We start from the raw sequence: 14,369 nt of genomic DNA, 5'->3' as shown, positions 1-14,369 counted from the left end.
GACACACAGCTCAGCAACCGGGGTCACTTTTTCTTCTCCAGCTGGCAGGAACCCAGGGACTCTGACTTGCATCTGGGCCACTCCCAGTATTAGCCTGAGTAGGACAAACCACTCAAAGAGGCCCCTTTGCTCCCAGACATCCTGGCACCACGGACAGGGGTTTTTGCTCTGCAAGAGGCATCCCTCAATACGTACCGCCCAACCACTGCAGAAACCAACCCAAACTTCAGCTCAGGCAGCCCAGCGGACACCCTCTACTGGTCTGGACTTCAAGCCCCGGCTCACTTGGGGCCATGCGGCATCACCTCTCAATGGGACCTATTGTCTCAAACTTGTTCCACAGGTACATTTCATGCCCTCTGGGAACTAAGGACTTTGAGCACTAAGGAAGGGCAGGGGTGGCAGAGCCAATGCTCAGGCTCCCAGGGGCTCTGGAGGCCCAGGCTCCTTATGTCTGGGTGTGTGAAGCGCCAAGTAATTTCTGATGCCCCTGAGGTGCAAAACCAGTTAATCCACAGGCTGTGCGACCTGCCCAGGGTCAGGCTGCTGGGACCCAGCCAGGGGCTAAGCATGAGTCCTCTCTCTAGGTGTGCCCTGGAAGAGCAGGAGGGGACAGGAGTCAATTTGCCTCCCATTTGTGACTGACTACCCCCTAGGCCAATAGGATCTGAAGGATAAGGACAGAGGAAAACCCATTTGTCCTGGGATTAGGGCAGGGCCTATACGGACTCTTCCAGGAGGGGCTGATGGTTCCCAGCAAGGATCCATGAGGTGGAACTGGGCTGGATCATAGCCAAGCTTTTTGTCTTGCTATGCTAAAAGAGAAGAGATTCTTACCGCTCCCCAGATTCCAAGAGGGTGAAACCAGTTGTGGGGGTCTGAGATGCGCTTTAAGGAAAAACCTGACAAAGAGGCTGCCATTCAGAGACTGTTCTACCTGCCTAGCTCGGGGATGGCAAACGCGCGGCCTGGGTACCACCACTGCCCCTCCCAAGCCCACAGCAGAGTGCTGATTATAGAACTCAACCACCAAGCCAAGACGGAATACAGCAGCCACCGCCAATCTATTTGTTATCTTTGGTCCTCCCTTCTAGCCACTGTCAATTCACTTATCAGGTCCCTCAGCCCCAAGGTGTGAGGAAGGCCTAAATGCAGAGGGTAGAAGCCCAAGGAGAAGCAAAAGCCTGGTTAAGGATGAACATGGAGCCTGAGGAAAAGATGGAGGTGAGGGGCTGGCTTCAGCTAGGGCACTGGGGACTTTCACCTGAAAATGGAAACCAGCAAAGGTGGCTGGATGAGATAAAAAACATTCAAGCCGCCAGGCCCAAAACAAGTGTACTATTCCAAATGTCTGCCCTTCCCTACAACCCAAGCAAGGCGGAGGAGGTCAGCCCCAGTGGGCATCTGAGTCTCTTGAGCTCCCAGGCCTGTCAGTAGAGTCTTCTCTCACTGCCCTCTCCCTGGCTATGGGGTCTCCAAATATATTCATTTCTGAATGCCCCACTGCCCAGCACAGCTACTACACAGAGACACTTCTTACTTCCAGATCACTGTTTGATTTTCTTCTCATTAAGCACCTATCAGATCACTTACCATCCCCAGAGTGATGTCATACTTTGGTCCTCAAACCCAGGAGCATATTAGAAACACTTGTGAAGCTTAAAAACAACAACAACAACAACAAAAAACCCCGTCCAGGCCCCATCTCCAGCACTGATGAGTTAGGCATGCTAAGGATACGATCTAGAAATCTGAATTTCCTAAAGCTCCCTAGGTCATTGTGATGTTCTGTTCAGGAACCTGGTCTAGAGAAAGGGTTTTGGACTGCAGTTCAAACTATCGCTCCTTTTTCCTTGCTGTGTGATTCTGGGCAAACCACTTATGTCTTTGAGCCTGTGTTTTTCCTTATCCATAAAAATGGAAAAGTCCCACCTCTCCTGCTTGGAGAATTACGTAAAGGTATTTGTTGGTTCTCTTGCTTCTTGTTCTTTCCCCCCTGAACGTGCCTGAGGTTCACCCCACCTGCACTAACCTGTGCCCTTCAGGAGGGGCACAGCTACAGGTCACAAGAGCCCGACACTTGGTACCCTGTGGGCAGGGACAGGAAGCCTCTGGCGGAGCCCCTCCCTCCCCTCCGGAGCCTGTGAACACTGGAGGCTACATCCTGCAGGGCTGGGTGTAAACTGCTCCATCTTGTAGGGCTGTGGGTGACAGAATGAGGTACTGGAAGCCTTGTACCCTGCCCCATTTTATATGGCACCGAAGCTTGTGTGGCTTCACAAGAGCCCACAGAGCTCCATCTGGCAGTGTGAGAATCCTGATCTCTGGGTGTGCTTGGTGACACAGACACAAAGAACAGGGCCCTGGCCACGGTAAGGCTGGCAGAGGGCACAGGTCAGCATTACAGGTTTGCCAAGCCGCACAGCAGGAGAAAACTGCCCATGTTATTGGTGGGTAAAGTCTACCCTGGGAAGGGTCAGGGCAAAGCTCGAGGAGGGGGTGTGCAGAATGCCACAAAGCCAGGGCAACTGAAGAAAAGTGAGAGGGAGGCTTTGGGCAGGCTCCAAATGGTCAGAGTCCAGCCTGAGTTGGCTCTGGGGTCCTTAGCTGATTGGCTGCAAGCTCCCTGGCCAATGAGAAGGGCAGGGGTCAGTCAGGAAAAAGCCCAAGGAACCAGGTGGGGTCCTCCTGGGGCTCCACCTACCCTCACCTTACACCAGGGCTGCATGGCAGGAAGGACTCCCAGCCAACGCGGGCACACATGCCATGAACTGCCTGCCTTCCACCTTTCCACACCCTCCCCCAGTTCCTCACCAGAGTCCTGGTCAACCCCGTCCCAGGCACAAGACAGTGACATTTGGTGTGCCGGAGGAGGAGGAGGCAGCACGGAGCCTGAAGAGCCACAGCGCAGATTTCAGACTGCTGCCCACCCCATCCTTCACCCAGCAAGAGCGGGATGGGGGTAGGGAGAGCAATGCCTACCGCCTGGCAAAGGTAGAGGGTAGGGTCTCTCCACTAATTAAGAGCAATATAGAACAGGTGGCCAAGCACCCTCAACCTCAACGAGAGGCTTACAGTGATGAGCAATTAGCTCAGTTGCCAGTGTTCTGGGACAGCCGGTATCAACAGAGGCCATGTTCTGCAGATGCCGTGCAGTGGCGGTAGGCAAACCGCCCCACCGAGGCGCAGGGGTTGGGGGCGGCCGTGACACCTTCCCCACCTCACTGCTGCCAGGGGGCTCAGAGGAGGCCCTGTTCTCTCAGTGCCCAGAACGGGCGAGCGGCCAGTCAGGGGGGACCCTACCTGCTGGTCCTACCCCGCAGGCAAGTTGGAAGCAGACCCTGCCTTGGTACCACAGAGGAGGCGCGCTAAGCCGCGGGTGTCAGCGAATGACTCCCACCCGGTGCCAGTGCCGGGACTCTAGGAGCTGACCCCGACGCGGAGCCAAGCCAACTCAGCCCATCCGGCCGGCGCCGGGCGGAGACCTCCCCTCGCTGTCAGTCCGGAGACGGCTCCTCCTGGAGCCCGGCGCGGTGTCCGACCGGTGCCGCGGTGCCCACCCCGCTGCCGCCGCGCTCACCTGTGCCCGAAGAGACGCAGCCCGGGGAAGCGCCGCTTGTTGAGGCGGCGCGGCGCCTTGTCCGGCTCGGGACCCGCGTCGTGCTCGGAGCCACTGGACGAGGCGGAGGCCGACTCCGAGTCGCTGCTCCGGGCCTCGGGGCTGCCGTCCCGCGGCTCCATCCGGCCCTAGCCCCGGCCGGCGGCGGGCCCGCGGGAGACGCCCATGCCGGGCCGGCGGCCGGGGCTTAGCACGCCGGCTCCGCGCCGCCTGCCGCGACCATGGCGCGCCCTCGCTCCGCCCGCCCCGCGCCGCGCGCCCCCGCGCCCCACGCCCAGGTGCCGGGGAAGCGGCCGCCGCCGCTCCAGGAAGTGCCGCCAGCCGCGGCCGCAGGACCCCGCATAGCTGGCCGGGCCGCTGCCTGCCCGCCGCCGAGCACGCCCCCTCGGCTGCGCAGCGGCACCGGCTCGCGGCGCCCTCTGCCGGCCGCCGGCCGCGCCGCCACCCGCCTCGGCGGCCAGGAGAGGGAGGAGCCCGGGAAGGGCGGGACCCTGTAGGTCCCGCCTCCCCACCCCTAGGCTGGTCCCCCTGGATCCCACAGTATTTCCTGGGGTCTCACACGCGGGCAATGAGCACACCCAGGCACACACGATCTTTTCCTCCTCTCAGCCCCGCCCTGAACAACCTACACGCTCACGAGTGAACCCCTGACGGAGCAGCTGTCACCACCACTCTGCCCCAGTCACACCGGTGCTGATAACTCTCTTGCACACCCCATGCCTGCTCACAACCACTCATACAGTCTCCGCCCTTACCCCCTTGGCTCTCCCAAATCACACCCCCAGGAACATAAGTCATACAGTGTTCCCCGTACACGCAGAACACACACGCCTCTCACACACACTTCTGCTCACTCATTACTTAAACTAAGAACACGTCTCACCCCGGCATCACACTCAGACATATACGTACCAGGACCAAAGTCACTTAGTGACCCTAGCACACGCCAACAGAGAACATACACGGTTCTCATACAAATTCATCTCCTCAGCTGTTCACAGTTGTTTCCAACCCTTTTGGACACGCCTAACACAATCGTTGTTTTCCCACAACAATATACAATAAATCCTCTCCATCTCTTACACTATGGGAGTCACCGGCATGCCTCTTACACACTCATACAGATGCACACAGAAGGACCACACTCTCATTCACCAAGATAGACACCCACAGGAAACATACACATCTTTCTCCTGCTCACAGGATCCCCCCCTCCCCCGCCACCCCAGGAGAACAGTTATGGTGGCCACGTCCCTCTTGTACATGTACCATACACCCAGAAACATGCCTCGAGGATGCGCGCACACACACACACACACACACACACACAGCTCCACAGGCAGCAGAGGTCATCAACCTCTGGAGATGAGGAACGCAGTTGGAACCAGAGGAGTCCCCTGGGGGTGGCACAGCCAGGACACGTGCTGGGAACCAGCAGCTGGGCAGCTTCTGACAGCCCCTGCCAGGCTGACCAACAGAGGCCAGGAACCTGGAGAACATGGTCCTCTTCCTCCCAAACTCTGCCACCCTGATGCCCACATCAGTTGCCCGCTGTTTCTGTTAGCTCTCCTCTCTGCAAAGCCACATCCTGTGTCACCTTCACTTTCACCCTCTCCAATGGGCTTCGTGGCAGCCCATTTTCCAGCCTTACCCAGCCACATATAACCAATGCTCAGGGCTGTGACCTATGGGCATGCCTGTGGTTTTGAGAAATAGCCGGTACCCAGAAGCTCAGAACTTTCTCCCAGCGTCCTTCAAGATTCCTGTGGGCCTGGAGAAGGTCTGACCTGGGAGGTCGGCACAGCCTTCCAGCTAGCAGAGGTGCCCGGTGGGGGGACCAGGAGGAGGGCACTGAAATCCCCAAGTGGGCCTGACGCTTTCCTTCTGGGGTGCACGGGTCCCTCTGAGGAAGTTTCCCAATGGTTCTGACACCAAGCTCCGAGGGAGGAGACCAGAGAGGCAGCTGGAGACCCCACTGAGTTTGCTTACACAGCCTTACAATGCCCAAAACCACACTCCCGCGGGAGGCTCTTCTTCCCAGCCCCTCTGCTGTTAGCTCCCTCAACAACCCAGCCTCCAGCACACGGTCCCCCAACAACTCAAACATCAGAAATCTCCTCACCCTGTCAAGAGCCCCTTTGCCCTTTTCTGAGCCTCTGCAGAGCTGCTGGACTATAGGTGGGCAAGCTCACGTTTTCCACCACCCCCAACCGAGAGAAAAGAGGATTCAGAGAGGGCCAGAGGTCCCGCTGCCCATTCCTGGGCCACCTCGAGTACCTACTGTGTCCGGGGGGCCTCGGCTGGGATCTGTGGCACGTCCCAGGAGCGGTAGCGCCACATCTGCCTCAGTGCCCCTGGCTTTTCCCCTTCTTCTGTCCCCAGCGCCTCCGCGGGGCCCAGAGCTGTGGCCTCATCGCAGCCTCCCCCGGTACTGTGACCAGCCCCCAGTACGCTCATCCTGCCCGGCGACTCTCTTCCTCTTTCGGCACTTCCTGACCGGGGGGCCCTGCAAGAGGCCGGCCGGCCTGCCGGCTGCCCCAGAAGAGGACCAAGGCCTCGTAGGCGCCTTCCGCTGGCTGGGGCAGGAGGCTGGCTGGGAAGAGGAGCTGCATGGGAGGGCTGGAGGCAGGTGAGGACAAGCCCAGCCCAGCAGCCAGGAGACAGCCCGAGTCAGAGGCTGCCCGTCAGCCGCCAGGCTTGCCTGGGCTGGAATCTGAACCTCAAGCTTCAGTCCAGCCTTCCTCTCCATTCAGACTCTCTGTGCTCTTCCCCTCTTGTTCCTGCTATGATCTCCCGCTTCATCACAACTATGAGGGTAAACGGGCGGGCAGTGGACAGCCCCCACACTCCTCTCTCTCCTTCACACCTCTGTGAGCATCACACCATATAACGCAGGGCCGGGCTCGTGGGACAGCGGCGGAGTGGAAGGAGTAACCAGAACAGAGCCAGAAGATGTGGGCTCCTGTCCTGTTTCTGCCACTTACTGGATCAGGTCAGCGAGGGTTACTTCTCTGAGTCATCTTCAACCCAATAAAGTAGGATGTAAACAGACAGACTGATGAACCTATGTCAGGGAGCTTTTCTGAGCCTCAGTTTTCTTATCTGTAAAATGGAAGGGAGCATGAGAGTAATAATGGGGCTCATGGAGGTTAGTGAGGATTAAATAAGAGGTAAAAGGGTTTACAAATGAAACCCTTCAGTTAATATTTATTCAGTGCCTTCTGTGCATCAAGCACTATATCAGACCATGTAATAATGAGCGAGGAACAAGAGCTCCAACCTCACACAGCTCAGATTCTGGGGAAGACACCTAGGAGACAATATATGAAATAATGTCACAAGTGCTATAGAGAAAAATGAAGCCAAAATGAAGGGGAAAGAGTTTGATGAGGAGGAAAGAGTTTGGTCTCCTACTTGGATAGGAGATCAGGGAAGGCTCCTCTGAGGAGGTGACATTTGAGAACAGACCTAAATGAATCAAGAGAGCAAATGACATGACTATTTGGGAGAACAGCATTCTAGGTAGAAGGAACAGATGCGGCAGAGGCCCTGAGTAAGGAAAATACTCGATGTGTCTGAAAAATAGCAAAAAGGCCTGCTGGACTTTGAGGCCTTTGTGGAGATTTGGTAAATAAATAGTAAGGCATACACTTTCTCTTTATTGTCAGGGTTGGTTCTGGGAGGGAAATCGTCCCTTCCTCAAGCATTCTTTAAACCACATTGCTCTGTAATTAGTTCTTGAGCTTTGTATGTGTTTGTTACCCCAGAAAAGCTGTAAATTTCTCGAGGACAGAAATGGTGTCAGTTCAGTTCAATAAACATTTACACTACAGAACTTGCAGACACAGGAATGCACACGATGCCATCCAAGCCCTTGGAAACCTCCATCTGGTGCTATAGTCACCTTTGTGTCCCTCATGACATAATATTTCTCAATAAATATTTGTTTAATAAATCATGCTATGTCATGAATAATTAACACCCAGTAGTGATAAAACAATGGCTAATATTTCTTGGAAGAGTTCTGTGCCAGAAGCTTTGGAATCCTTACAACGACCCTATCCTATTATTTTCCTCCTTTTACAGATGGGGAAACTGAGGCCCAAAACTACTAAGCTCCTTTTCCAAGGTCACCACTATGGTAAGCCGTAGAATTAAGAACCTCACCCCAGAGTCTGTATCCTTCAATAAGACATCCCTGGCCTCTCTGGGGTTGAGACATAGCATGGTGATGACTCCGAGGCTCGGCACTCCCCTTTCTGCAGCTCTCCCTCCATCTCTGAATTTCTCTGGGCAGGTCCTGTGTGCTGCAGCCCATCAGAGACTCTGCCAGCCAGGCCAAGGCCTCTTTTAGAAGGCGACTGTTGCAGGGCCGTTTACGCCTCTCCCAGGGATTCTGCAAGGAGCTTGAGCAGTTAAACAGAGGAAATGGGGCTGGGCTTGTTTTTAGTCTGAGGCTTCTGGCAGCCCTGGAGCAACAGAGAGCAGGAAATGTGACTCGTGAAGGGGAAACCAGACAGGCTGGAGGCTCTGAGAGGCAGAGCAGTCCTGATTGTGGGACCAGGATCCCCCTGGGCTTGTGCTCCTCTAAGCAGCCAGTAATTTCCAGGTGGAGTTGGGAGAACAAGGTTGGAAGGGACAGGTGCATGGTGCTGGGGAGGACGCCCTTTACCGTTCCTAGGACGACATGTGCCAGCACTGGGGAGCTGGGGACCCCTCAGAATGCACCCAGATACACACAGGAAGAGGAATCTGGGTAAGAAAATTATTCTGGGCTTTGTTGAGGCCCCAGAGGGTAAGGTGTTCTACTTTCAGTGGCCTGGATCAGCAAGAGGGAGCTGGGGAAAAGAAATGTACCAGGGCACGAAATGCTCAACCCACGATCTGGACAGCCTCTGCTCTCAAAACCAGCCCAGCCAGCCTCCTTGGCCTGACCTTCGAGGCTCCTTATGCTCTGGTTCCCAGTGTCTTTCTTTCTTTCTTTCTTTCTTTCTTTCTTTTTTTTTTTTTTTTTTTTTTTTTGCCTCTTTGTCCAGGCTTTCCCTGTGGAGATTTTCTCTCAGCTCACACTATGCCCGTGTTTGCCTCACAGTAGGTGCTCAATAAACATCGCTTCTCTTTTTTTTCACACTTGCCTTAACATGCCACCCTTACCCGTGCCAATCCCTTCCGTCTGTGATGTTCTCCTTGGCCTGTCTGCCCGTCAGGCTTGACCAGTCAAGTTCTCCATCCTTCCAAACCCAGGCCCAAGAAACAAAAGCGGGAAAGTGAAAAGAGGCCCAGATGCAGGATCTATGGGTTCGAACTCCAGCCCTTCGCTGTGAGACTTTGGGCATGTCCCTTAACATCTCTGGGTTGGACCAGATGATTTCTGAAATCTCTCTGTCCTGATTCATTTGGCTCTCCTTCCCAGCCTCCAGGTTTTTCCTTATTCATTTGTATGAAAATATTTTATAAATACCTAAGTCTCGAAGGTGGTCCTAGAGCCAGCATTCTCACTCCACTGATTTATCTCTGACATTTACTTCTGTCCCCCCAAATATTCCTAGATCAGGAGACCTTTGATACACATCAGTTTTTTGTCTCCTTACAAAATTCTTGACCCCTGCGTTGCTCTTAACTCCGCACTGAGCGCATAGTATGAGCTCAGTAACTTCCCATGGAAGTGGAGAAATGCTGAATAAAGGTACCCAACAGACTGAGAGCAGAAGGAGGGAGACTGGCTTCTGGCTTGCACGAGGGGCTGTGGTGTGACCTGGGGAACTTTTTGAATCTAAGTCCCTCCTCAGCCACTAGGCACCTGCTGAAGCCCTTGGGAGCCATCCAAACCCCAACAGCACTTGCCGATCGATCGCTGGCCTCTGCCCAGGTGCGACGCCTCTGCCCCCACAGAGGAGACAGATGTACTTGAGTAGGGCTGCAGGTGCCCCTGGCTAGTGACAGATGGAAATTTGATTAGGCTCCTTCTGGGCAGCCTCATGAAAGCCATGTGCAGGAAGAAATCAGGAGTGGGGAGCTGGGATCCTCCCCCACTGTGAGGATAGCACTGGAAGTTCAAGGGCAGTCCCTCAAACCACATCCCTCAAACCACCTCCCAGGTCCCCAGGCCCCCAGGCGGGAGGTGAGAGGAGCCTGGGTGGTTCTTTCATTACTCTGGGCCCGCTGGATCTGCCCAAAGGTGTTCCCTCCCACCCGAGCTGTAGGCAAGCCCCTGCCACCAGAGCCTCCTACCCTCATCTACCAGGTCATACATTGTAGTTGCAGAAGCCACCTTTCAGTCCTCATGCCTCCTGTCTTATTACCCCTCCTAGAGAAAGGTATATTTAGAGCCAAAAGAAAAGATCCTTAAAGATAAAGTCCAGGCCCTTGGAAACCTGACAGAGTAAAAAGGGCTTTGAAGTGAACCGCCCAGGAGCCCTTGAATCCCCACGTACTCTATGAACACTGCCTAGCCTTCCCTCGGCAAACATCTGTAGGTCAAGAGCACTGGTCAAGCACAGTCAAACTTAGCAGAAGCCAAATCTCATCCTAATGCTTTCCCTAGCCACTTCGTATATCCTTGAAGAGAAGTCTTCCCCAGCCTGTTCCAACCCTTGCCTTTGGGATCTAGACCCTTCAGGCGCCTCTGAATGCTCTGCTCTGAAATTGTACCAATCGAAGCAAAAATGAGACTCCAAGCCAGGCTTCCCGATGCTTGGCCCGGGATTGTCGGCAGCATGCCGGACAATCACCCTTTCAAACTGGTCCTCCCAGCTTCCTTCCGAAATGCCCAAATGGCTTGTGTCCCTCTGGTGCCGGGGTGGGGACATGAGCTACTGGGGCAGGGGGGAGGGCATGTCCCAAGCACTGTGCGCCACAATAGGGTTGGAGAAGCCCCGCTTTGGGATCCCAATCCCTGCACTGCTCTTGGCCCCACCTTTGGGCACTGCCCTCCATGGCCTTTGACTCCCTAGTCAGCAAGAACCTCGGGTCCCTGAGGGGAGGAAGGATCTCCAGGCTGGGCCTGGTCCCTGCCCTTCCCAAAGGAAGGAAAATAGATAGACACCCCCCAGCTTCCAGCTTCCTTTGGCAGCAGACCCCTCCTCCAGCTCCAGCTCAGCTCTCTGCCCCCGGTTTTTGCATTTTTAATTCAGGACAGAATGTGATCTCTTGCAGCTCCTTGCTTTATCCTGTTGCTATTTAAATTACAAATCGTCCCCATCTCCCTGTCACTCTTGGGTTATTTTTAGCTTCTGGTAAATAGCAGCAGGGAGAGTTGGATCAGGTGCCCCTCCCTTGAGGAGCTGTGTCCCTGCAGCCCCGTGCCCACAGGAGGGGCACCATTCCCTGCCCGTTGGCGCCCCCAGTCGCTCCCCTCCTCCCAGCCCCTCTCTGGGGGTGGAGGGGGTCGGGGGGAGAGCTGCGGCCTGGGACGTGAATCGTGAATCGTGCTCAGCTCTTGCTTAGTCTCCATTCAACGCTGCCACTCCCAGGTCTTCTTATCCATCACTCAGGGCTGACTTCCCTCAGGGGTCTTCCTGGACACCCTCTCCCACCCCCCACCCCACCCCGCCCCCTCCCCGGAGGTCCAGCTCTAGAGGGCCAAAGATCTCCTAACTTGTGTCTCCTCTTTGCTACCAGTCAGGAATTTTACATATCTTATCTTCTTCAATCTTCCCAGCCCTTCTCCTGTGCGGGTATTACTGTTCCTGTTTCCCACAGGAGGAAACAGGGTCAGAGGGGAAGGTGACTCAATCAGCTAGGAATTAGCACCCAGGTCTCTCTGACCCCAAAGACCGCATGTGTGTGTGCAAGCCCTCTCTTGGTGGGAATGTGAGGGCCACTTCACTGAACGCCCAGGTTGATTCTCAATGCCAACCATCATTGTCTTTCCTGTGTGTTTGTTCCATCGCATCCCATTGGATTGGGGGTGGGCAAACCATGGCTGATGGGCCATATCCGGCCTGCTGCCTGTTTGTGGATGGCTGTGAGCTAAGAATGGTTCTTATAATTTTAAATGGTTGGAAAAAAAGCAAAAGAATAATATTTGTGACAGTGGAAATGATATAAAATTTAAAGTTCAGGGTCTATAAATAAAGTTTTACTGGAATGCAGCCACACTCATTCATTTACATATTGTCTGTGGCCACTTCTGCGCCACAATGGCAGACTGTGGGACTTGCAAAGCCCAGGATATTTACTATTTGGCCCTGTACCAATCTTACTTTTGGCAGGGGAAGGGACCATGTCCCATTCTTCCGTCTCATGCAGCACCTGGCCCAGGGCCGGAACTATAGATGGAGGTGCTGGTCCTCCTTCAGGGTCCTTTTGAGGCCACAGGAGTGCCCAGCTTGGGGGAGCCCCCTGCCAGCCATATGGGAGTGATTCAGCTCACATGTTATCTTTTCTCTCTCCTTCAGCTTCTTCACAGGTTTCAAAACGTGCTTCTCTACCCAGATCACCTTTTGAGATGCTCAGGTCTAATCCCAGACTTCCTATAGCTGGGTCTCCAGGGATAGGACTTTAGAAAGGGTTTTGGGGGGGGGGGGGATAATCCCCAGGTGATGCGGTGTGGTAACCACTGGGCTTAGCTCCAGAAGCCCCAGCTCCCCATCTTCTGACCCTTTCAGATCAAACCCAATGTCCTTGGTACCCCTCTGGCTTTTCCCAGGCTGGACGCTGCCCTCCAACGATCTCCTGAGCCCAACCCTGGGCATTCAGGACTTTCTCAAGTATAGGGGAGATAGCTGTCCTCAAGCCCAGATGTGGATACGAGAAGTTCTCCCCACTTCCCTTGCCCACCCAGAGTCACTACTGGCCCATACCTGCCATCTTTCCATCCTGCCAGGGCTGCATCCAGCCCACAGTGGGGCTGTGGGAACCTATTTCCCAGAAGCCATTATGTCCCTAAAAGCTTTTAGTGTCCTGCTGAAAGCCCCCATCCTCACTTACGTCAGAGACAGCCCGGCCTCAACCCTGCTTCCGCTTCCACCCCTCGGCCCTCGGATTTTTGTGCCTCCGCATTTCTGTCTAAAAGCCTTTTCTCTCTGTGAAGGGCTTTCAATTGCTTTTCTTAGCAACTCCTCACAGCGGGGTGGGAGGTTTATCTGCGAGCCAGAGCAGCATGGAACTGTGGCAGGGGGAGGATGTGAAAAGGCCACCATGGGTCTTAGGCTTACCAGCCCCCTCCCACCACCGCCCCCCCAACCCCCCCTCCACCAGACCTGTACCAGGAAAGGTGGCATCAGTCACCAGGCCATGCAGGACTGCAGCCCCACGGTAGGGCTTAGCTTGAAACCCAGCTCATTCCACTGGGTTGCCCTGAGAAGCCCAGGGTTGTGCTTTTCCTGGGCTGCTTCTGCCCTTTCCCCGGGGAGCTCTTGCCTTAATGCCTTGTGCTGCCCTGGTCCTAAGATGGGGCTCCTGGCCTGACTATAGGGTGTGAGGAGGTACCTTGCATGATCTCTCCAGGTGTGACAGCTGGACCCCACCCCGCCCCCACGCTGTCTCCTGTAGCCCTCACACAGGGGATGTGGAGGTCTCCTGATCCCTTCACAGTTAGAAAGGAGGCACAGCTGGGCCACCCTGCGTCTTTTGTGACTAAGGCCTCAAGTTTGGGCTGAGGAGGGGTGTCCACTTAGGAACCAGCCTGGGGGAGATCCCAGCCCTTGCCACTGCTTCGGGGTTGGGGGGGGCACACGCATGCGTGCTCACACGCATGCGTCCCGTCTCAGCCCTTTCATTGTTCTCTGGTTCCAATCCTCTAAGCCTTAAACCCCATTCTGGCCTCCTTTCCAGCTTCAGATGCTGTGTGTCCCTGTTCCACAGTCAAGGAAAATCTTGGGGTCATCCCCTTATGGGATAGATGAAGAACTGAGGTTCAGAGACAGAGAGATTGTCCAACTCAAACACATATAGTCAGGCCCTGGCAGAAGTGAGGTACAGGCCAGGCCTCTGGACTCCCAGACTCATACTTCTTCCAGGATTCTACATTCTCTGTTCCATTGCCCGTCAGTCTCTGGTCCTCTCTCCTCCCCCAGAGGACGTTCAGGGGCTCTGTTATCTGCAGCCAGAAGGCAGGGGACAGATGACGACCTCCTCCCAAACTTGTGTCCTGGAAGAACTGGAAATGGAGCCCCCTGATTCCTTACATACCCCAGAAAGTGAAGGTAGAGCCCACGTGAACCCAACCTACTTTGTATTTATTCTGAGTATCTCACTTCAAGATGGTGAAGTTTTCTGCCCTTCTCCTCCATCCTACCTCAAGTGATGGAGGCCTGATACTATCATAATCCATTTAAGTCCTTCAGGCTCCCAGGGCTGGGCCAGTTTCACGAAATCCCCTCCCAGAAGCCCCAGGGAGAAGCCGGGCAGCGTGAGACGCACCTCAAGTCCCCAGGTTGTAAACTGACAGGAAACCTGTCCTCTCTAACGCGGCCGATGGCTTCAAGGACTGCAGATGCCTCAGTGTCCCTGTGGACCCTCCAGAGGAGGTCACTCTGGTCTATGGGATTTAGAGGGGCAGCAAGTCCAAGTTGAGGCTGTGGTCTGGGAGAGGAAGAGGAAGGGGAGAGCTGCCCCTGCCCCGCCCCCACCCACTCCTCATACCTATCCTCTGGGTAACTCACCCACTCTTGTTGGAGGGGCAGCCCCCCTTCCTCACTCCATTCTAAGTCCTAAGTGTGGTCTCTGGGACCCAGTCCAGCCAATTCCTCCAGGAAACTTCCTGGGCAGAGATGGCAGGACCCCAGAGGCTGGGAACCTTGCACAG

The 14,369-nt window shown here is 55.1% G+C and overlaps 1 protein-coding gene across 7 annotated transcripts in view; it reads right to left on the bottom strand.

The window, feature by feature from the left end:
- The window catches only part of LOC132008203 (diacylglycerol kinase zeta), a 42,430-nt gene that overhangs the window by 26,784 nt on the left and 1,277 nt on the right, over positions 1-14,369 (bottom strand). For 2 of the 7 annotated variants that reach the window (XM_059386628.1, XM_059386632.1), the window contains exon 1: positions 5,901-6,091. The exons of 2 other annotated variants lie outside the window; for them this stretch is intronic. In XM_059386628.1, the coding sequence (XP_059242611.1) occupies positions 5,901-6,076 (176 nt within the window). In that variant the 5' untranslated portion in view covers positions 6,077-6,091. Of the gene's footprint in view, positions 1-3,580; positions 3,813-5,900; positions 6,092-14,369 lie in introns of those variants that run through there. 3 more of the 7 variants (XM_059386629.1, XM_059386630.1, XM_059386631.1) reach the window with 2 other exon arrangements.

The sequence above is a fragment of the Mustela nigripes genome, unplaced genomic scaffold (genome assembly GCF_022355385.1).
Source record: "Mustela nigripes isolate SB6536 unplaced genomic scaffold, MUSNIG.SB6536 HiC_scaffold_76, whole genome shotgun sequence".
NCBI classification, from domain to species: Eukaryota; Metazoa; Chordata; class Mammalia; order Carnivora; family Mustelidae; genus Mustela; species Mustela nigripes.
This window is presented reverse-complemented; position numbering and strand designations above follow the sequence as displayed.